The sequence below is a fragment of the Chlorocebus sabaeus genome, chromosome 23 (assembly GCF_047675955.1).
Source record: "Chlorocebus sabaeus isolate Y175 chromosome 23, mChlSab1.0.hap1, whole genome shotgun sequence".
NCBI lineage: Eukaryota > Metazoa > Chordata > Mammalia > Primates > Cercopithecidae > Chlorocebus > Chlorocebus sabaeus.
In genome coordinates, this window is record NC_132926.1 from 50440052 (window position 1) to 50462574 (window position 22523).

The window sequence follows — 22523 nt, forward strand, 5'->3', positions numbered from 1 at the left end:
TCTGATTTCATAGTCTGTGCCTATAAGCGTTGCTAAATGTTTGTCATAAGGACAAGAATCCAGAGAGAACCATACTACAGAAGGGATAGGAGAGAGAGTGACATGTCAGCAGTCAAATGCTGTAGAGAATTGGAAGAGAGATGAGGATTGAAAAGTACATGTGGAATTTAGAATTAACAAGTATTAGGTGATTTCATAATGCATGGTAGGATTAGAAAAGTGAAATGAAAGGCTACACTTTGAACTTATAGACAATTGGATGCTTAATCTTTTGATACATTGTAATTTTAGTGGTTAATTATTGAAGTCCTAAAGTTTGAGCATATCATTTGAGACTTTCATTCTTAAAAATTAAAATTTTAGGGTGTAGTTTTTTAAAATTATACTTTAAGTTTTCGGATACATGTGCACAATGTGTAGGTTTGTTACATAGGTATACACGTGCCATGGTGGTTTGCTGTACCCATCAACCCGTCGTCTACATTAGGTATTTATCCTAATGCTATCCCCCCCAACCCCCACTCCCCGCCGCAACAGGCCCCAGTGTGTGATTTTCCCCTTCCTGTGTCCGTGTATTGTCATTGTTCAGCTCCCACTTGCGAGTGAGAACATGAGGTGTTTGGTTTTCTGTTCCTGTGTTAGCTTGCTGAGAATGATTAGTAACTATGTGAGCCACTGTACCTGGCCATCTCACTTCTGTTTCATTTTTCAGTCCAGGGTCTAGTCAAGGTATGTTATGTTACATTTGGTTAACATAGTCTCCTTTAATCTAGAACAGTCCTGTATTTTTTTTCCTTTCATAAACATTGCACTTTTGAAGACCCTAGCCAGCTCTCTTATAGAATGTATCATAATCTGGATTCATCTGGTTTTTTCATGATTGAATTAAGGTGAAATGATTTTGTTGAGAAACTGCATAGGTGGTGGTCCATACTTCCCATATTGTCCCATCACTGACACATATTGTCAGTTCTTTCCATTATTGGGCATACTACATAGGATCATCTGTATCTCTTTTGTTGTAAAGGTACAATGCTATAATTTATAAGTGATCCAAAGTTACAGTTGGAGAATATGTGAATGTCATGTTCTCCAACAATGGTTTTAACTTGTGATTTTAGCATTCATTGATAATCGTCACCTAAATTAACTATTACTTTGCTGTTGCAAAGTGATAATTTTCTTTTTTTGAGACAGAGTCTCACTCTGTCGCTCAGGCTGCAGTGCAGTGGTGTGATCTTGGCTCACTGCAGCCTCTGCCTCCCAGGTTCAAACGATTCTTGTGCCTCAGCCTCCTGAGTAGCTGAGTCTGCAGGCATGCGCCATCACACTGGCTAATTTTTTTATTATTTATTTATTTATTTATTTATTTTTTAAGTAGAGATGGGGTTTCCACTATGTTGCCTGGTCTGGTCTGGAACTCCTGACCTCAAGTGATCCTCTCACCATGACCTCCCAAAGTGCTGGGATTATAGTTGTGGACCACGATGCCTGGCCATAATTTTCTGATTTTGTATTTCTTTTACATTTATTAGTTGTTTTCTGTATAAAACTGCTTTCCTCACCTTCCTTTCTCTTCCTCTCTTTTTTAAATCACTGTGAAGTAAAGGATTATTTTTGTATTCGATATTGTCATCCTTTTTGATTATTAAAGTACTCCAAATATAGCCAGTGGAAGCCCTTTCAAGGTCAGCTCCTATGTCCTTTTGACGTGACCCCATTAGTCTTTAAGTACTTTTTTGCTTTCTGGCATAAAAAGATGTTCCAGGCCCTGACTTCCTTTGCTCTAGTACTGAAGTCAGCCATTTATCCAAAGAACTTCAGTGCCCTTTAGTGAGAAATGAATTTAGAAACCAAAGTCTGGGCTCCAGTTGTGGTAAATGTTTTATACCTCTTTACTGCCATTTTGCCAAATATATTTATATGTCCATGAATGAGAAAATCAATAAGTTCTACGTTTAATATATGGTATTAACTTTGGCATATTGTTTAAATATTCAAAATGCTTTAGTAGTCTGCATATATTAATCCTTACTTTGTAATTTTAGAATACAAACTATAATACAAATATTACTGTTTACCATGTGATAGCCTCTCTGCTGCACATTTAATAAACATTTAAAAATTTTGTATTTTTAGTAGAGACAACGTTTCACTATGTTGTCCAGCCTTGTCTCGAACTCCTGACCTCAGGTGATCCACCCACGTCAGCCTCCCAAAGTACTGGGATTACAGGCGTGAGCCACTGCTAGCGCAGCATGGTGGCGGGTGCCTGTAATCCCAGCTACTCAAGAGGGCTGAGGCAAGAGAATCGCTTGAACCTGGGAGGTGGAGGTTGAGTGAGCTGAGATCGCAACACTACACTCCAGCCTGGCAACAAGAGCAAAACTCTGTCTCAAAAAACAATCATTTGTGTTCAGAGATATTTTATCCTTATCATTGTACAGACAGTAAACGTTAAGCAGATTTTCCAAGTTTACACAAGTAGTAACTGACAGAGCTGAAATAGGCAGAATTTGAACACAGGGTTGTCTCCAGAGTCCAAATTGGGTTGTGTGTGTGTGTGTGTGTGTGTGTGTGTTGCTGTTTTTTTAGAGACCAGGTGTCTCCACATTGCCCACATTGGCCTCCTACTTCTGGGCTCACGTGATCACTCCCGCCTCAGCCTCCTGAGTAGCTGGGACTACAGGCATCTGCCACTGCATCCAGCTATCTTCCACATTGTTAGACTGCCTTCCAAATGATTTGTAGAAGATTCTTCAGCATAACTTCACTGTAAAAACTACTGGCTGAGAGAGTGTAGCTGATCTGTTTTAGGAAGTGCTGAGTCATCACCACTTCCTCACCTTCTTCTTCTTTTTTTTCCCCCCTAGGTAGAACCCATAATTTTATTCCCTAATCCTGAGCTGGTACTTGTTTTTCTAATATCCCTGGATAACTTCTGCAGTATTTTGTTGTAATTACAGAACTAGTGCTGAATCAGATGTTACTGATCTGGGATGTCATGATATGCCAAATGGATAGTTTTCCCACCCTTCTCATGACTTCCCTCTTTTTTTTTTTTTTTTTTTTTTTTTTTTTGAGACGGAGTCTTGCTCTGTCGCCCAGGCTGGAGTGCAGTGGCCGGATCTCAGCTCACTGCAAGCTCCGCCTCCCGGGTTTACGCCATTCTCCTGCCTCAGCCTCCCGAGTAGCTGGGACTACAGGCACCCACCACCTCGCCCAGCTAGTTTTTTGTATTTTTTAGTAGAGACGGGGTTTCACCGGGTTAGCCAGGATGGTCTCGATCTCCTGACCTCGTGATCCGCCCGTCTCGGCCTCCCAAAGTGCTGGGATTACAGGCTTGAGCCACCGCGCCCGGCCTTTTTTTTTTTTTTTTTTAAATTGAGACAGAGTCTTGCTCTGTTGCCTGGGCTAGAGTACAGTGGTGTGATCTCTGCTCACTGCAACCTCCGTGCCCGGGTTCAAGTGATTCTTGTGCCTCAGCCTCCCAAGTAGCTGGGACTACAGGTGTGCACCACCAGACCCAGCTAATTTTTTTGTATTTTTAGTAGAGATGCGGTTTTGCCATGTTGGTCAGGCTGGTCATGAACTCCTGACCTCAAGTAATCTGCCCACCTCGGCCTCCCAAAGTGCTGGGATTGCAGGTGTGAGCCACCACACCTGGCCGACTTCCCTCTTGAAAGCTACATAGAGCAGCTTTCAAGTGCATTCAGCGTAAATGATTAGCACCTCCTTGAATCTAGCATTTAAATTTTTTACTGCCAAAGACTGTCTATAAGACTTCCAATCTGACTCTGTCAGGGTTCTTGTTTTTTTTATTTGTGACTTTATGCCTAATAGATCATATAGTACCTCAAGGTTATCTTGCAGATAATTGATACAGAAGCCCCAAGAAACCCTTTTCTAAGCTCAGCATTACAGACTCCACAACTCCTTGATGTCCTATGTAAACAAAATGCCATAACCCCCACATCATGTGAAAAAGAATTAATCAGCTTACCACTACAACCATTCTTTATTCTGTTTTGTGAATGCTTAGCATTCTTGTGACCCTCAAACTAGGTACACAAAGAAAGGGACTAGGGTTTACTAGGCATCTTAGTGCTTGTTGTCCTTCGCTATCAATAGGTTAGTCAGACAATCCAGAGTGACATAGATCCCACTTATAAACAGTGGTTCTCAAACTTTAGTGTGCTGAAGAATCACCCATAGGAGTTAATTAAATCACAGACTGCTGGTCCCTACAACCCAGAGATTCTGATTGGCTGGGTCTGGGGTGAGGCCTGAGAATTTACATTTATACAAAGTTCCCAAGTAATGCTGATGGTGCTGGTTCAGGATCTCACAGGGTTATTACTTATATGCAACAGAACCCAATTTTGGCCAATCAAAAGGAAGAATTTACTGAAAGGATTCCAGGTAGCTACAGAATTACTTGAAATACTAGAAAACCAGACTTGGGGCTAAGCTTGGAATACTAGAAAAACAGGCTTGGGTGTGTGACTCTTATCACAGATTTGGTAGATACTACTGCTACTAGCAGTGAATAGCGGATGCCACAGTTTGCACTGTGAACCACCTGTACTGTCCATTGCATATGTTGTAGACCCTTGATATGGTTTGGCTCTGTGTTCCCACCCAAATCTCATGTTGAATTGTAATCCCGTGTTGGGGGAGGGACCTGTGGGAGGTGATTGGATTATGGGAGCAGATTTGCCCCCTTGCTGTTCTTGTGATAGTGAGTTCATTCTCTTGAGATCTTGAGTTGTTTACAAGCATGTAGCACTTTTGTTCTACTTTGCTGTCTCTCTCCTGCTGGCTATGTGGAGATGTGCTTGCTTCCCTTTCACCTTCCACCATGATTTTAAGTTTCCTGAGGCCTTCCCAGGTATGCTTCTTGTACAGCCTGCAGGACCATGAGCCAAACCTCTTTTCTTTATAAATTATCCAGTCTCCAGTAGTCCTTTTTTTTTTTTTTTTTTTTTTTTGACAGAGTCTTGCTCTGCCACCCAGGCTGGAATGAAGTGGTGTGATCTTGGCTCGCTGCAAACTCCACCTCCCAGGTTCAAGTGATTCTCCTGCCTCAGCCTCCGAAGTAGCTGGGATTACAGGCACCCGCCACCACGCCCAGCTAATTTTTATATTTTTAGTAGAGACGGGATTTCACCATGTTGACCAGGCTGGTCTCCAACTCCTGACCTCAGGTGATCCACCCGCCGCAGTCTCCCAAAGTGCTGGGATTACAGGTGTGAACCACTGGGCCTAGCCAGGTAGTTCTTTATAGCAGTGTGAGAACAGACTAATACAACCCCGCTGCCGTCACTGGCTCCTCAAGTGGATTCTATGCAGTTGTTGCTTCTCAGTGTCACTGGCTTCTGAATTAAAGTCCAGGATGAACGTGTCTGATAGGTAACACTTGAATAATTGGCCCCTGCCTTTGTTGTATGGGAGGTTGGAAAAATAAAAATTTGTTGTTTTCAGCTTTCATGGTGGGAGACAGAACTCCACCAAAACTCACAAGGTGGTCTGTTGTCAAAGAGGAGCTCATTCATGCTTGGCCATGCTGTAGCTATTTTTGACCACATGTTTCAGGAGCTAAGAAAACATGACCAGCTATTTTTGTAAATAAAGTTTTATTGGAACAGTCACACCCATTCATTTACCTGTTGTCTATGGCTGTTTTCATATTATAAAAGCAGAGCTAAATAGTTGTGATAAAAAACCATCTGGGCCACAAATATTTACTTTTTGGTCCTTTATTGAAAAAATGTGTCAACCCCTGACAGGAATAATGCTGACATGTGTATATATATACACATAGAGAGAGAGAGACAGAGACAGACAGAGACAGAGACAGACAGACACATGGAGTCTTGCTTTCTCGCCCAGGCTGGAGTGCAGTGGCGCGATCTCGGCTCACTGCAAGTTCCGCCTCCTGGGTTCACACCATTCTCCTGCCTCAGCCTCCCGAGTAGCTGGGACTACAGGTGCCCGCCACCATTCCCGGCTAATTTTTTGTATTTTTAATAGAGATGGGGTTTCACCATGTTAGCCAGGATGGTCTTGATTTCCTGACCTTGTGATCTGCCTGCCTTGGCCTCCCAAAGTGCTGGGATCACAGGCATGAGCCACCACACCTGGCCATAATGCTGATATTTTAATTCAGGGTCATGCAGTCAACATTACAGATGTTGTGAAGAACTACATGTTCATTTGTCCAAATTGTCCCTTTAAAATAAGGAGATTACAAACATATTTGAAGCTATTTGAGGAGGGGCTTTTCAGATCTAAAGTAATAAACCGTGTTAGTGTCTCTTTAGGCGGAGAACTGAAGATACATGTATACCTGAAACTTGTGAGTGAAATTCTCTCTCAGACTTTAACATTGAAAAGTTAATTTCTAATTCTTTCTCATATATTCGTGGCATCGTTAATGATGTACCAAAGATGTCCTGTAACTTGATAACAGAGAAAATTCTGTAAGTTGAGAGTCTTAGAAAATTCTGGTGCCCTTTAACACTACCCACCTGGAGTAAGTCAAGTTATGGGAGTTCTGTTTGCCATACCTAACCTTTGTGTATTACAATTTTCAGAACTTGTTTGCCATCAGAACAAGTTGTCTTGTCAAAAATTACAAGCACATTTCCATAGGATAGACATTTTGTGAGTGCCTGCCTATCTACACCTAACTCAGTGGGGCCCAGGCAACTGTGTTTGTCGTACAGACATTCCTGGACTTAACAGTGGGGTTATATCATAGTACAACCATGGCAAGTTGAAAATCTTGTAAGTCAAAAATGGATTTAATGTACCTTACCTACCAAAAATCATAGCTTAGCCTACGTTAAACATGCTTAGAACACTTACATTAGCCTACAGTTGGGCAAAACCATCTAACACAAAGCCTATTTTATAATAAAGTGTTTGTGTATCTGGTATAATTTGTTGAATACTGCACAGAAAACAGTGAAAGACAATGATTGATGGGTATTCAAATTATGGTTTCCCAGGCTGGTCTCACCAAAAAAAAAAAAAAAAAAAATTAGCTGAGTATGGTGGCGCATGCCCATAGTCCCAGCTACTTGGAAGGCCAACATGGGAAGATTGCTTGAGTCCTGGAGATTGAGGCATCAGTGAGCCATGATTGCCGTCACTGCACTCAACCTGGGTGACAGAGTGAAACCCTGTCTCTAAAAGCAAAACAAAACAAAAACATAATTCAGTGTCCGCTGAATGCATATCGCTTTGGCATCATTGTAAAGTCAGGAAATCTTGTCGAACCATTGGAAGATGGGCACTGTCTCTATATGGCTATGCTTTCTCCAGCTGTTGTTACATAATAAGGCATAAAAAAATGGAGGAAAGTGTATAATTTGGGAAGGAAGAAATAATACTGTATTCATAGGCAGTGCTATTGTATATGCAGAAAATCGAAAAGAATCTATAAACCTGAAAATTAAGTGAATTTATTAAGATGATTGGACTCAAGTTTATTATATTATTATATAGAATCAGTTGATTTATGTAAACCAGCAATAAACCACAAAGTCTCTAGTTTAAAAAATGACTCTTTTTGAGACAAGAGTCTCACTCTGTCATGCAGATTGGAGTACAGTGGCATGATCCCAGCTCACTGCAACCTCTGCTTCCCAGGTTCAAGTGATTTTCGTGCCTGAGCCTCCTGAGTAGCTGGGATTGTAGGCATGTGCCACCACACCTAGCTAAGTTTTGTATTTTTAGTATTGATGGGGTTTCACCATATTAGCCAGGCTGGTCTCAAACTTGTGACCTGAGGTGATCTCCACCCACCTTGGCCTCCCAAAGTATTGGGATTACAGATGTGGGCCACCACAGCCAGCCAAACATCACATTATTTAAAAATACTAGAAAACCGTAAATACTGAAGAATAAATCCAGCAAAAAGTATAGAAAATTTCCTTACTGAGTACTACAAAGTGTTTATGTTAGTCTGGGTTCTGTTAGAAGCAGTTGTCACAATATTAGACATCCAAGGAATTTATTAGGGAAAATGCCTATGAGCAAAAATGGAGAGAGTTGGTAGAGCATTCACACCAGAATGCTCATGTGACATTTGTGAAGGAGAGACGAAAGGAAGGTTGAGTGGAAGAGCCTTAGACTGCACTGTAACAGAGGTTTAGCAAGGTGGAAGGAGAATCCTTGAACCCATCAGAGTCGTCCTGAGTCTCCCAGAATAGGCATTCCTTAGTATCTTTACCAGGCTCAGTTATCGATTGGGAATATCGCATGGGAAACTTGGACCCAATTCAAACATGATGATAAATTACAGAGCCCCGTAATAGAGATTTTGTTCAATTACACTTCCTGTAGATTTTCAAGGCCACCTGAGCTTACACTTTGCACCACACAAATCTACTTCACATAGGTTTGAGGTTCAGGGAGCAGCTCCTCCATGACTCTCAATGAGCTTCTTTTCCTGAGAAGAAACTTAGACAAGAGATGGTGGTGGGAAGAATGATAGGCCCTGTATGGTTGATCTCAGGGTTGCAACTGGTACTTATCCTCTCTCCTCCACTATGCATTTTGTTTTCTCCTCACATAATCACCTCTGCAGGTCTCAGTGGCTTATGTGATAGTATGACTCAAGCTTTCTTTCCTGAAATGTCTGAACCCTTGGTAATCATTCTTCTCAGGCTAATGTTGGGATATATGTCCATTTACAGTTATAGTGAGGTAAAGGAATAACCAAGTGAATCATGTGGTATTCCACACATTTCTCTCTGTTCACATTACATAAAAGCAGCCCTACTTCCACCTACTGCTCAGGATCAGTTACCCCTGCCAAAATGGCAACTCCTTTTACCTACTGACTCTTGGGCCCTAGTGTTTAAAGTGCCCTGGTGGCAGCTATAAACTTGTTCATTGAGACTCTTGTACTATTGCCTGGCAAGGGTATATGCCTTTGGAACCAGGGCCTGCAAACGTGTAGAGTCCATAGTTGCAGGAATGGGAAGTACAAAATCCTTTTGTGGCTTATTGGGAATAATGATAAATGGGTGACTCTTGCTTCTACTCATTTGTTCCTGGGCCCATCTATTCTTCCTGCTGTATATATTGCACTATATAGAGGTCTGTGGTTTGATGTATCTTCATATTAAAAGGTGTCAGTCCATTATTTCACATTATTGCCTTTGAGCTAAAAGTTCAGCTATGCCTTTATAAGGTTATTACAGCATTCTGTGAGGCCAGTTGCTCTTGATGGTGTGGTATGTGACATGACTAGTGGTCCCAAGGTTGTGAGCATACTCCTGTTGTGTCCGAAATTGGTGGGTTCTTGGTCTTGCTGACTTCAAGAATGAAGCCGTGGACCCTCGCAGTGAGTGTTACAGTTCTTAAAGATGGTGTGTCCAGAGTTTGTTCCTTCAGACATTCAGATGTGTCTGGAGCTTCTTCCTTCTGGTGGGTTCATGGTCTCACTGACAGGAGTGAAGCTGCAGACCTTTGCGGTGAGTGTTACAACTCTTAAAGGCGGCACATCTGGACTTAATTCGTTCTTCCTGGTAGGTTCATGGTCTCGCTGGCTTCAGGAGTGAAGTTGCAGACCTTCGTGGTGTTACAGCTCTTAAAGGAGGCATGGACCCAAAGAGTGAGCAGCAGCAAGATTTATTGCAAAGTGTGAAAGAAAGCTTCCACAGTGTGGAAGGGGACCCGAGTGGGTTGCTCCTGACTGGCTTGAGCAGCATGCTTATGTTCCCTTATCTGGCCCCACCCACATCCTGCTGATTGGACCGTTTTGACAGGGTGCTGATTGGTGCATTTACAATCCTCTAGCTAGACGTAAAAGTTCTGGAAGTCCCCACTAGGTTAGCTAGATACAGAGTACCAATTGGTGTATTTACAAACCCTGAGCTAGACACAGAGTGCTGATTGGTGTATTTACAAACCCTGAACTAGACACAGAGTGCTAATTGGTGCGTTTACAATCCCTTAGCTAGACATAAAAGTTCCTCAAGTCCCCACCAGACTCAGGAGCCCAGCTGGCTTCACACAGTGGATTCCTCACCGTGGCCGCAGTCAGAGCTACCTGCCAGTCCTGCACTGTGCACCCGCACTGCTCAGCTCCTGGGCGGTTGATGGGGACCGAGTGTCACGGTGCAAGGGGCGGCGCTCATCAGGGAGGCTTGGGCCCCGGGGGAGCCCGTGGGGGCGGGGGATTGGGCATGGCGGGCTGCAGGTCCCCAGCCCTGCCCCGCAGGGAGGCAGCTGAGGCCTGGCGAGAACTCGAGCGCATTGCCGGCCCGCCGGCACCCTCTGCAGCTGCTGGCCTGGGTACTAAGCCCCTTACTGCCTTGGGCTGGCTTGTGCTGGGCCCGCTGAGCCTGCGCCTGCTCCGCCGAAACGCCCCGGTTCCCGCCGGCCACTCTACCTCCACACCTCCCTGGGAGGTGTGGGAGGCGGCTCCAGCCTCCACCTGCCCAGAGAGGGGCTCCAACAGTGCTGTGGCAGGCTGCAGGGCTCATCGAGGGCCAGAGTGGATGCCGAGGAGGAGCCGAGAGCGAGGGCTGCTAGCACATTGCCACCTCTCACTGTATTTGCTTCGAATTGGGTCTACTGGTTGGACTCTTTGGTGTGTGGGATTCTAGTCCTGTGGTTCAGGCATTCTGTAAGCCCCTGGATTATGATCCTGGCTGAACCTCTGAGGTAAGAAAGATAAACCCAAACCCAAAATATAGGTATCTATCACTGTGAAATGAACTACTGGCCCTTCTGGGATGAGAGACACCTGATATAGTCTACTTGTTATCAAATGACTGGTTGCTCTTCTTGAATAATAGAATCATATCAGGAACTCATTTGGTTGGTCTCTGTTGCTGACAGGTTGGACATTCAGAAGTAGCAGTAGCTACACAGACCATGATAAGTGGAAGTTTATATTGTTGGTCCCATGTGTAGCCTCTATCTAGTGTCATTGTGATCAGTCTACTCATGTATTAATTGTACCAGTTCTGGGATATCCTATTTTATCTTCGTGGTGGTTCAGCGCCTCTTCCATGTTTAATGCTTTTTGGTGGGCATTAGTGTGGAATACAGAAAACTTTATACACTTTGTGCCCATTCCCATGTCTCCATCCTGTGTCTTTACCTGATCCCTCCTTGTCCCTGATCTTTTTGTCTTTTTCCTTCTAGACCGCTAACCAGAGATCCATGCACTGGAATTTACATATATTTTCACCTTGGGCCACTGTCTTAGTCTGTTTTGTGTTGCTATAACAGAATACTTGAGGTTGGGTCATTTATAAAGAAAGAGCTTTATTTGGCTCACAATTCTGGTGGCTGGAAGGTTCTAGACAGGCCACCTCTATCCAATGAGGGCCTCAGGCTGCTTGAAAGGGGAGCAAGTTTGTGCAAGAGGATCACATGGCAGGCTGGGCGCAGTGGCTCCCGCCTGTAATCTCAGCACTTTGGGAGGCCAAGGCAGAACTGCTTGAGCCCAGGAGTTCGAGACCAGTGTGGGCAGCAAAGCAAGACCTCGTCTCTACAAAAAATAAAATAAATAAATAAATAAAACTAGATGGGCATGGTGTCACGTGCATGTGCCTGTAGTCCCAGCTACTCAGAGGCTGAGGTGGCAGGATTGCTTGACCCCAGAGGTCGGGGCTGCAGTGAGCCATGTTCATGCTGCAAAAAAAGATCACATGGTAAGAGAGAAAACAAGAGAGAGAAACCAAGGAAGCCAAACTCTATTTAACAATCCTCTTTCAGGGGAATCAGTTGATTTCTGTGAGAGTGATAACTCATTTGCCCCCTCAGACAGGCATTGATCTATTCATGAGGGATCCACCCCCATGACCCAAACACCTCCTGCTAGGTCCCACCTGCTAACACTGCTACATTTGGGATCAAATTTCAGCATGAGTTTTGGCAGGGACGAACCACATCCAAACCATAGCAGCTGCTATCCTTTAACATGACCCACATCTGCTACTCAACAACTGTACCCACTGAGGAGATTTTTCCTTTTCTCTTTCTCTTAAACCCATTCCTGAATATAACTTCAATATTAGCCTGTCAAAAAAAAAAAATTAATAGAACAGATCTGAGACTGCTGTCCTTAGGAAGACCTGTTTGTAAAGTTGTCTTTTGGCGGCTGGCATCTGGGAGCTTGGATTTCAGGAATGTTCCCAGCATTTCATAACTGATAAGAATTAAAATATAGACATTCTTATCCAGGATTAACAGACTTTTTCTATAAAGGGCTAAATAGTAAATATTTTAGGTTTTGTGGCCCAGGTGATTTTTATTACAACTACTTAACTCTGTTTTTATAGCATGAAAAGAGCCATAGCCAATAGGTAAATGAATGGGCGTGGCTGTGTTTAGCAATATCTCTTCTACCTACATGATGCCAGTAGCACCACTCCCTCAAAATTGTGACAGCCTAAAATAACTCCAGACATTGCTAAATGTCAATGAGAAAGGAAGAATCAGTCCTGGTTCAGGACTACTACTATGATTTTTTCAGGTAGATCTTTACTTCACTTTAGGTATTTCCTGATGTCCTATCTTATGAAAAATGTTTTATATATTTGTCTTTTTTGTTGTGTGTTTAGTTGTTTTAGGTGATGGGTAAGTCTAGTTCCTCTTATTTTATCTTGACCTAAACCAGTCACTTCTACATTGCAGGAGATATCCTGACATGCCCCTAACCACTGTATCCCTAAAAACTTCACTGAAGTGGCAGATCTTTTGAATCTTCATAGTGTTTATCTCCCATCTTCTGGAGCCACATGTGTGTTACCAAGGACTTTAGGGTACCAGTCACCTCTAGTGCATTCTTTTGTTCATTCTGTCCAATCAGCGTGATGTAATGTATGTAAATAGATCAGGAGGTTTAGATGTCTGTTCCCCACCCAACTCCCACTGACTATTATGACAGAGAGCGGGAGAGTTAAAGGAGTCCTAAGATAAAACTAAGTTAATATTGCCCCGCATGAATGCAGATTTTTCTGATCTTCTAATTGGAATGGAAAGTAAAGTAATGGAAAGTAACACCACATCAGTACTTGACGCTTAATCAGCTTCAGCAGCAATATTATGTCTGAGACTGCAGGCTATGATTAGGGCTAGAATTTGGTTCATTCTTTGGTAGTCTGCACAGTCATTTTTCAGGATCTGTCTGCTTTCTCCATGAATTAAATAGAAAACAATGGAAACTATTACCTCTGCGTACTTCTGATTCTTTACTGGTGGCACTAGTCTTTATTCTGTGCTCCTCTGGAAGAAATAGTCCTTTATTTACTGTCTTGTTCTGGGGAATGGGGCAGAGGTTTCCACTTGGCTTTTTCCATTATGATTTCTTTTACCACACAGGTCATGGACCCATTATGGAGGGTATTCTAACTGCCAAGTGTATAAATTCTAATTATAAACTGAGGGAGTGGAGAATGACCATTATTAGGTGGATCTGCAGACTCAGTGGGCCCACTATAAGCCACACTTTTGCCATGAATCTGTTTATTACCTGCATTCAGCAGGTTCTGGCTAGTTGGTTGGTTCTTCTACCCCACAGAGCCTCAGTTGGGATCATTCTTTTAGTTCCATTCAGTTGGTAGTTCTAAGCTGTTCTAGGAAGGCATAACTTACTTATCTAGTACCTTGGTGTTACTCCATGTGGCCTTTCTGTCTCCCCAAGGCTAGCTGAGGCTTCTTCACAACATTAATGGTCTCAGGGTACTTGACTCTCTTATACAAGCTCACCTCTATTCTTTTGGTCAGAACTAGTCACAGAGCCAATTCACATCTGTGGGGAGGGCACATAGATTCCAGTTTTTGATGGGTTACAGGCAAGACTGCACTGCACAAGAGCATATGGGATAATAAATATCTCTGTGGCCATCTTTGGAAATACAGTTTACCATATCAATGCTTCATCTGCTATCTTCTAAAATTTGGTAGACCTTTCTTTTAACCTATTCAAATCTTTATTTTTGTATACTTAAACATCTTTTTCACTGTTATTTTAGTAAGGATTTAGCAGAAAAAAGTGTGGTTGTCAATCCACTGTGGTTAATTGGCAGTTGTTATCTTTGGAATTAGAGATTATTGCTTTTTTTTTTTTTTTTTTTTGAGATGGAGTCTCAGTCACCTGGATTGGAGTGCAGTGGTGCGATCTCGGCTCACTGCAACTTCCTCTTGCCAGGATCAAGCCATCCCCCACACCTCAGCCTCCTAAGTAGCTGGGACTACAGACGTGTACCACAAGCCAGGCTAATTTTTTAAAATTATTTTTTGTAGAGACAAGTTTCACCATGTTGCCCAGGCTGGTCTCAAGTGATCCACCCACCTTGGCCTCATAAAGTGCTGGGATTACAGGTGTGAGCCACTGTGCTCAGCTTGGTGCTTTTATTTTATCTTATCTTATCTTAATTTTTTGAGACGGAGTCTCGCTCTGTCACCCGGGCTGGAGTGCTGTGGCACAATCTCGGCTCACTGCAAGCTCCATCTCCCGGGTTCACGTCATTTTCCTGCCTCAGACTCCCAGGTAGCTGGGACTGCAGACACCTGCCACCACGTCTGGCTAATTATTTGTAGTTCTAGTAGACACGGGGTTTCACCATGTTAGCCAGGATGGTCTCAATCTCCAAACCTCGTGATCCGCCCGCCTCAGCCTCCCAAAGTGCTGGGATTACAGGCGTGAGCCACCGTGCCCGGCCTAGCTTGCTGTTTTTATTAATGGCTCCATGTTGTCTTTAGTTTGTCCCCCACTACCCCCACTACTATCTGATAATTTTCTTGGCCAGTTGCATATCAGAGTGGGAAGGCAGTGTTTAGAAGTAGTTTGCCCTGGTATAAAGGCATTATTCTTTATAGGAAATAGGAAGTATGTTTTTTATAGCGAATTTAAGCTTGTCTGCTTTTAATCTTATGACATCAGTGGTACAATACCATTTGCTGTCAAGGATCTGTAGAGTCTTTCACTTTCTTCTGCTATGCCACTGCTCTTAGTTGAGGTTATACTATGTCATCCTGAGGTTTTTGTTGTTGTTTTAATGCCTAGTTATCTGGGTGAGGAATAGAGAAAGATGTACTACCTCTTTTGCAGAGTGAACAATAGGATTGTACCATTGGAAATCTTTTTTATTTAGTGGTAGATTATGTAATTTTGAGTCTCTTTAGAGAGAAATTCTTTAGAAAGTTATATTTTAAGAGGAATATTGATAAACTGGGTCGTCTCTAAAGGTGTCAGTCAGGATATTGGATATCAAATATTTGGAGGCCACTAAAGAAGAAAAGTTTACATCTGCCTAGAAGTGAAATAACGAATTAATATACTTTCATATAAAATAATGATTTTGGGGTTCTGGCATTGTTCGAATGAATAGAGGCCATTGGTCATGTTGAAGAGGAGTTCCTTTGAGAGCTGAGGGGATCTCTTCTCTGCCTTTTCAAATCTTTTATGATTCAGAGGTTTTATGATTTTTCCATAGTTAACTGCTCTGCTATAAGTGACTGTTTAAAATCAGAATTGTGGGGTGCCTTATATTTTAAACAGTATATTTGAAAAATAATCTAATTTTTTTCTTCTGTTCTACAGGACTTAAATACTATTTATTCTTATCTTCATGGAATGGAAATATTATCAAATCTCAGGGAACATCAGCTTAGGTAAGTGTGGTTCTGTATTTAAGAGCACACGCTGTATAGCCATTCATTCATTTATTCACCACATATTTGTTAAGCACCTTTATATTCCTTATTGTTTTAAGGCCTTGGTATATACATTATAGATTAGATCCCTGGTTTCCTGGAGTTTATATTTTGGCAGGGGTGATTTTGGATTTGGAGAAAAACACTGACAGTAAAAACTGAATTTGTTTTTCTTATTTCAGTTTTTCTTAGCCATGGGACCTTAAGTTAGAACGAACATTTAGCTGCGGTTTTGTCTTCAATAAAATAGGGGTAATGGTAGTATCTTTGTTGAAGTATTTCAAGGATTAAATGAAAATAAGTACCTAAAGCAAAACACAGTGCTGAGGGTGTGCTGGCTAGTAAAGACAAAACTCCTGTTATCTTTTTGTAGTGTGTATTGGTATTTATTATGCCAAATGCTTCAGCTGGGTATGGTATGTTGTATTATAGTGTTGTATTAATGTAGAAGGAGCAGTAACCTTGATTTGGCCTAAGCTCCTATGGACAAGACCCATAAACTTTCTGAACCTCATTTTTTTCTTCTGAAAAATGGGCTGGCTATCTGTCCTGGTTATCATGTATCATTATGATTATATTTATAAAAACACTTTGGAGTGCTATAAAACACTTAACTATATAATATTTTAATTAAACGTGTGTTCCCACCATGAACAGCTTATCCAGTGACTTTTCCTGGGTATTCATCAAGTTTCTGGTTATTGACCAGATTGATAAAATATAATTGTTAGGGATTTATTATTCATTATATGTTTTCTGTATAACGTAATTCAGCTGTTAGTATATGCCAAATAATTAGGAAGAAAGAAAACTGAAAAATTAGCATTTTGTAATACTCAAAGTATTTTTTATTGCAAACTGATTTATATATTCAGCAATTTTTTTGTATGTACATGCCTCTGCCATTAACTGCTCTTCACACTGAGGATTCAGTAGTGAATCAGACAAATGTATATTTTTTGTAATGAAAACTTTTGATGTGAGTTGACAGATTTTATAATGTACATAAAGAGTATTGTGGTTGATGCCACTGAATATTATCTATATTATTGCATTATATATATAAAATATAGATATATTTCTAAACTCTTTGTACTTCGGTGAAAACATGCTGGTAGATCTGGTCATTTTCTGTTATAATTACAACAATTTTAAAAACAAAATGTAAGATAAAATCTTCAATTTTTTTTAATAGGTTAATGTCTGCAAGAGCACGCTATGAGAGATACAGTGGCAATCAGGTTCTCTTTTGGTAAGTATTTTTATAATTCACTTAAACTAATGACTTTTATGTTTAAATTTTAACTCTTAGCATTGAAATTCATTTGATTCTGGGACAATTTATGAAAAAATTCATAAACCATGAAGTATATAACATACATAGAATATACCAAAAGTGTACAATGCAATGAATTTTAATAAATATATACTAAATGTGTAATGACAACTCACATGAAAATAAAGATAATCAGTTTTCCAGAAGACTCTCATCAACTTTCTTTTGGAAAGGTAATCACAATTCTGACTTGTATCACTATAGGTTAGTTTTGCCACTTATTGAACTTGCTATAGAGAGAATCCTTTGGTAAGGCTTTTTTACTTAATAAATTTCCAAAATTTTCTATGTTTTTGCATGTGTTCTTTTTCACTGCTGTACAGTATACAATTGTGTGCAAATAATGATTTGTTTCTCCCTTCCACTGTTCATAGTTGGGTTATTTCTAGTTTTCCTTTTTTAGAAAGTTAGTTTGTTTGGTTTTTTTTGAGATGGAGTTTCGCTCTTGTTGCCCAGGCTGGAGTGCAGTCGTGTAATCTCAGCTCACTGCAACCTCCACCTCCCAGGTTCAAGTGATTCTGCTGCCTCAGCCTCCCAAGTAGCTGGGTTTGCAGGCATTAGCTGCCACGCCTGGCTACTTTTTATATCTTTAGTAGAGATGAGGTTTCACCATGTTGGTGAAGTTCAAGCTGGTCTCGAACTTCTGACCTCAGGTGATCCACCTGCCTCAGCCTCTCATAGTGCTGGAATTACAGGTGTGAGCCACTGCGCCCGGCCAATTTCTAGTTTTCAGTATGATAAATAATACAGTTTCTATTAACACTGTATTATTTCTGTGCCCTTATTGCTTACTACTGTTGAGGATATTCTTAGGAATAAAATTATGGTCATGTGCCATATAACGTTGTTTCAGTCAGTGATGGACTGTTGTGTCACAGTTGCCCGCAGTATTCAGTAGAGTAACATGCCGTACAGGTATGTGCACTAGGAGCAATAGACTATATACCATATAGCCTAGGTGTATAGTAGACTATACCATCTTCCAGGTTTGTGTTAAGTATACTCTATGATGTTCACATGATGAAATCATCTAATGATGCATTTTTCAGAAAGTATCACCATCATTAAGTAATGCATGACTGTAGTGGAAATGTGCATGTTCAAAAATTCAGGAGAATGTGACTTTTTTAAAATTAGTTTTATGAATTTTTTTTTTTTTTTTTTGAGATGGAGTCTCACTGTGTCACCCAGGCTGGAGTGCAGTGGCGCAATCTCAGCTCACTGCAAGCTCCGCCTCCTGGGTTCATGCCATTCTCTGCCTCAGCCTCCTGAGTAGCTGGGACGACAGGTGCCCACCACCACGCCCAGCTAATTTTTTTTTTTTTTTTGTATTTTTAGTAGAGACGGGGTTTCACTGTGTTAGCCAGGATTGTCTCGATCTCCTGACCTCATGATCTGCCTGCCTCAGCCTCCCAAGGTGCTGGGATTACAGGCATGAGCCACCGCGCCCAGCCAGTTGTACCAATTTTAATAACCATTAGCTCAGTATAGTTAAGTTCCAGTTGCTCTACATGTTTGACAGCCCTTAATATTTGTGTTTTATTGTTTGCTTATTTTGAATTTTTGCTACTCGGCTGCTGATTACGTTATGTTAGCTCATTGTGATTTTATTTTACATTTCCCTATTACTAATGATGATGAATGACCTTTATGTTTCTATCAGGTATTTAGATGGCTTCTTTTATTAATTGGGTTGTCAGTATCATTTCTATTGATTTATAAAAGTTCTTTTTGAATTCTGAATGGAAGTCCTTTGTTGGGTATGTTTATTCTGTTATCCACTGTGCCACTTTTCCTTTTTTCTGGGTGTTTTTTTTTTTTTGAGATGGAGTCTCACTCTTGTCGCTGAGGCTGGAGTGCAGTGGTGTGATCTCAACTCACTTCAACCTCTGCCTCTTGAGTTCAAGCGATTCTCCTGCCCCAGCCTCCTGAGTAGCTGGGATTACAGGCGTCTGCCACCACGCCCAGCTAATTTTTTATATTTTTAGTAGAGATGGGGTTTCACCCTGTTGGTCAGGTTGGTCTTGAATTCGTGACCTCAGGTGATCCACCCACCTTGGCCTCCCAAAGTGCTGAGATTACAGGCGAGAGTCACAGCACCTGGCCTTTTTTTTTTTTGCAATGGGGTTTCCTGTGTTGCCCAGGCCAAATCTTGAACTCCTAGGCTCAAGAGATCCTCCTGCTTCAGACTCCCGAGGATTACAGGCATACGCCACTAAACACAACTCTTTTTGCTCTATTATTGGCATCTTTTGAGGAAGAGTAATTCCTTTCTCAACTTCTCCTCTTGTGATTAGGGCCTTTTGTGTCCTTTTTTTAAAAAGTCAAATCTTTCCTTTCTTCATGATTGTGAAGATTTTCTTTGTTTCTCCTCTAAAAGTTTGGTGTTTTGTTTCTCAAATATAGATCTACAATTCATCTTGGAATTGAATTTTACTTGTGATGTGAGGTAGAATTCAGGATTCATTTTTCTTAATTTTAAAAATATTTATTAGTCATTTTGAATTTAATGAGAAACCCATCACGTTTTTTCCTTTCCTTCCTTCCTTCCTTCCTTCCCTCCCTCCTTCTCTTCTTTTCTTTTCTTTTCCTCTCTCTTTCTCTCCCGCCCACCCCTTTCTCTCTCTTTCTTTCCCTCCCCTCCCCTCCCCTCCCCTCCCCTCTTTCTTTCCTTTCTTCTCATTCTTTCGTCTTATTCTCTTCATCTCGCTCTGTCACCCAGGCTGGAGTGCAGTGGCGCAATCTCGGCTTACTACAACCTCTGCCTCCGGAGTTCAAACGATTCTCCTGCCTCAGCCTCCGAAGTAGCTGAGACTACAGGCATGTGCCACCACGTCTGGCTAATTTTTGTATTTTTAGTAGAGGCGGGGTTTCACCACATTGGCCAGGCTGGTCTCAACCTCCTGACCTCAGGTGATCTGTCTGCCTCGGCTTCCCAAAGTGCTGGGATTACAGGCATGAGCCACTGGGCCCAGCCTCATTACATGTTAACACAATTAACGTTTATTAGAACTATTTTCATAAAAGATTTAATTATAGTTTAGCAAATCTAATGTCTCTGATATTAGTCAGATTCTCATATCTGCTGCATTCAGTCTGTTGTGATATATTTTTTGAATGAAAGAAATCTTCCTACAGAGAAGTTGTAAAAAAAAAAAAAAAAAAAAAATGCGGGGGAGGTTCTTTTCAGATAAGTTGGGTATTCTTCTTTAAAACAGTACCAAAACTTGACAAGTTGCTTACAGGTTAGTTTCAGCATGGGGTCTGAGACTTTATCCATGAACTTTTTACTCTGTTGCATTAGAAACAATTGGTCTGTCTTGCACATTGAATCAGTCATTTCTCTATGTTTGATTTTTGTAATGCCATGCATTGGTCATTTGGAAAATATTGATGGTCCTCAATATTTCTCAATTTTTCTCATTTTGGCACTTAAAAAAATACTTTATCAAAAATGGCATTGCTAGTATCACCACCAGCCTCTTCTGAAAAGTTTAGGGAAGTGCTAAACTCACAGTAATGGATACAAATTTTCTAAAATGTAAATTGTTGACTGAAAGCATGGATTTTATTATTGGCAAGATTCATTAGGTATCCCTATGGATGTTCAGTTGATTCAGCACCATTTATTTAAAAACTGTTTATTTATTGAAAAACTGTCTTTTTCCCTCCGGCTCTGCAGTGTCCACTTTGTGTGGTCTCTCTTTTGTTCAGTTGTTTATTGCTCACTTGCTTATTGTTTATTTTGCTCATTTGTTTATTTTGCTCATGCCTGTGTTCATGTAAGTACTGCCCTGTCAAGCTGTGTAGTTTGGGTTTTTTGTTTGTTTTTGTCATTGTTGTTGTTTGTTTTTGAGACAATCTCACTCTGTCACCCAGGCTGGAGTGCAGTGGCAAAATCTCAGCTCACTGCAACCTCTGCATCCTGGGTTCAAGTGATTCTCATGCCTCAGCCTCCCGAGTAGCTGGGATCACAGGCGTGGACCACCATGCCTGGCTACTTTTTGTATTTTTAGTAGAGACAGGATTTAGTAAAAACGGGGTTTCACCACGTAGGCCAGGTTGGTCTCAAACCCCTGGCATCAAGGGATCCTCCCGTCTTTGCCTCCAAAAGGGCTGAGATTACAGACTTGAGCCCCCAAGCTCGGCCTAAGCTGTGTGTTTTGATATCTGATAGCATGAGTTTGTATTCAGTAGAGCAACTCAGGCTTGTACTCAGGCTTGTTCTTCAAGATTGTCTTGGCTATCATTGTTGCTTTGCCTTTCTGTGTAAATTCTAGAATCAGCTTGTCAATTTCCACACACAGATATACGCAAGAAAGCCTGTGGGAGGCTGTGGGCTTTGGATTAGGATAGCATTAAATTCATAAATCAATTCAGAGAGAAATGACCTTGTTGTTATAATGAATCTGTCAATCTGCGAACATCTATATTCTTCCATTTATTTAGTCTTCTTTAATTCTTCGCAGCAGTGTTTTAGGAGGGTGTTTTTCCTACATAAACAGTTCTAGCAGTTTTTTCTGTGACACTTTAAAGGTGTTTTATCATGTTCTTGCTTCTGTTTATGTTGAAGAGTCAGTAATCAGTGTTCTTGTTACCCTTTTGCAGTTAGTATGTTTTTTCCTCTGCTTCTGAGATTTTTCTTGCTTTTTTGCTTTTCAGCAGTTGTGTCTAACATTGCTAGGTATGATTTTCTTTGTATTTATTCTGTTTAGGGTTTATAGATCTTCATGATACCCTGATTTGATATCTTTCATCGATTTTGGAAAATTCTTATAGAATATTTTTTATATTATTGCTTCTTTCCTATTTTCTTTTTCCTCCTTCCTGCTTTATTTTGTCCCGTATTTCCTTTGCACTGTTTTCCATCTTCCTGTTCTTTTTTCTGTCTGTGCTTCAGTCTCCCATTTTCTACTGCCTTATTTTCTAATTTGTGAATTTTTGTCTTCTGCTGTTTCTAAAGTACCCACTCGTGAATTTTTAAGTTTTAATTGTAGTTTTTCAATTCTAGATTTTCATTTCTGTTACATAGATACCAGTTCTTTGGTTGAATCCATCATCTGTTTTCCTTTTTTCTTGAATGTAATAAATATAGCAGGTTTTTTTCCTGTGGGTTTTAGGTTATTTGGTCTCATTTCCAGCAATGTTGATAATTTTTTAACTTTTTAATTGACACATTATAATTGTACATATTTATGGAGTTCAAGTTGGTATTCCAATACAGTTATGTGTTGTTTATGCAATGTATCAGTTAGGGTAGTTAGCATATCCATCACCTCATACATTTAATCATTTTTTGGTGGTGAAAACATTCAAAAGCCTCTCTTCTGGCTATTTTGTAATATACACTACTTTACTGTTAACCGTAATAATCCTACTGTGCAATAGAACACCAGAACTTATTTTTCTTATTTTATTGTAACTTTGTACCCACTAACCAACCTCTCCTCATCTTTCTCTCCCACGTCCCCACTCCAGTCTCTGATAACCACTCTGA

At 40.9% G+C, this 22523-nt stretch overlaps 1 protein-coding gene across 8 annotated transcripts in view; it reads left to right on the forward strand.

Moving 5' to 3' along the window:
- RAPGEF6 (Rap guanine nucleotide exchange factor 6) overlaps positions 1-22523 on the forward strand; it is a 210992-nt gene that overhangs the window by 18340 nt on the left and 170129 nt on the right. For all 8 annotated transcript variants that reach the window (XM_073010711.1, XM_073010712.1, XM_008014336.3 and 5 more), the window contains 2 exons: positions 15578-15648; positions 16886-16942. In XM_073010711.1, the coding sequence (XP_072866812.1) occupies positions 15611-15648; positions 16886-16942 (95 nt within the window). In that variant the 5' untranslated portion in view covers positions 15578-15610. The remainder of the gene's footprint in view (positions 1-15577; positions 15649-16885; positions 16943-22523) is intronic.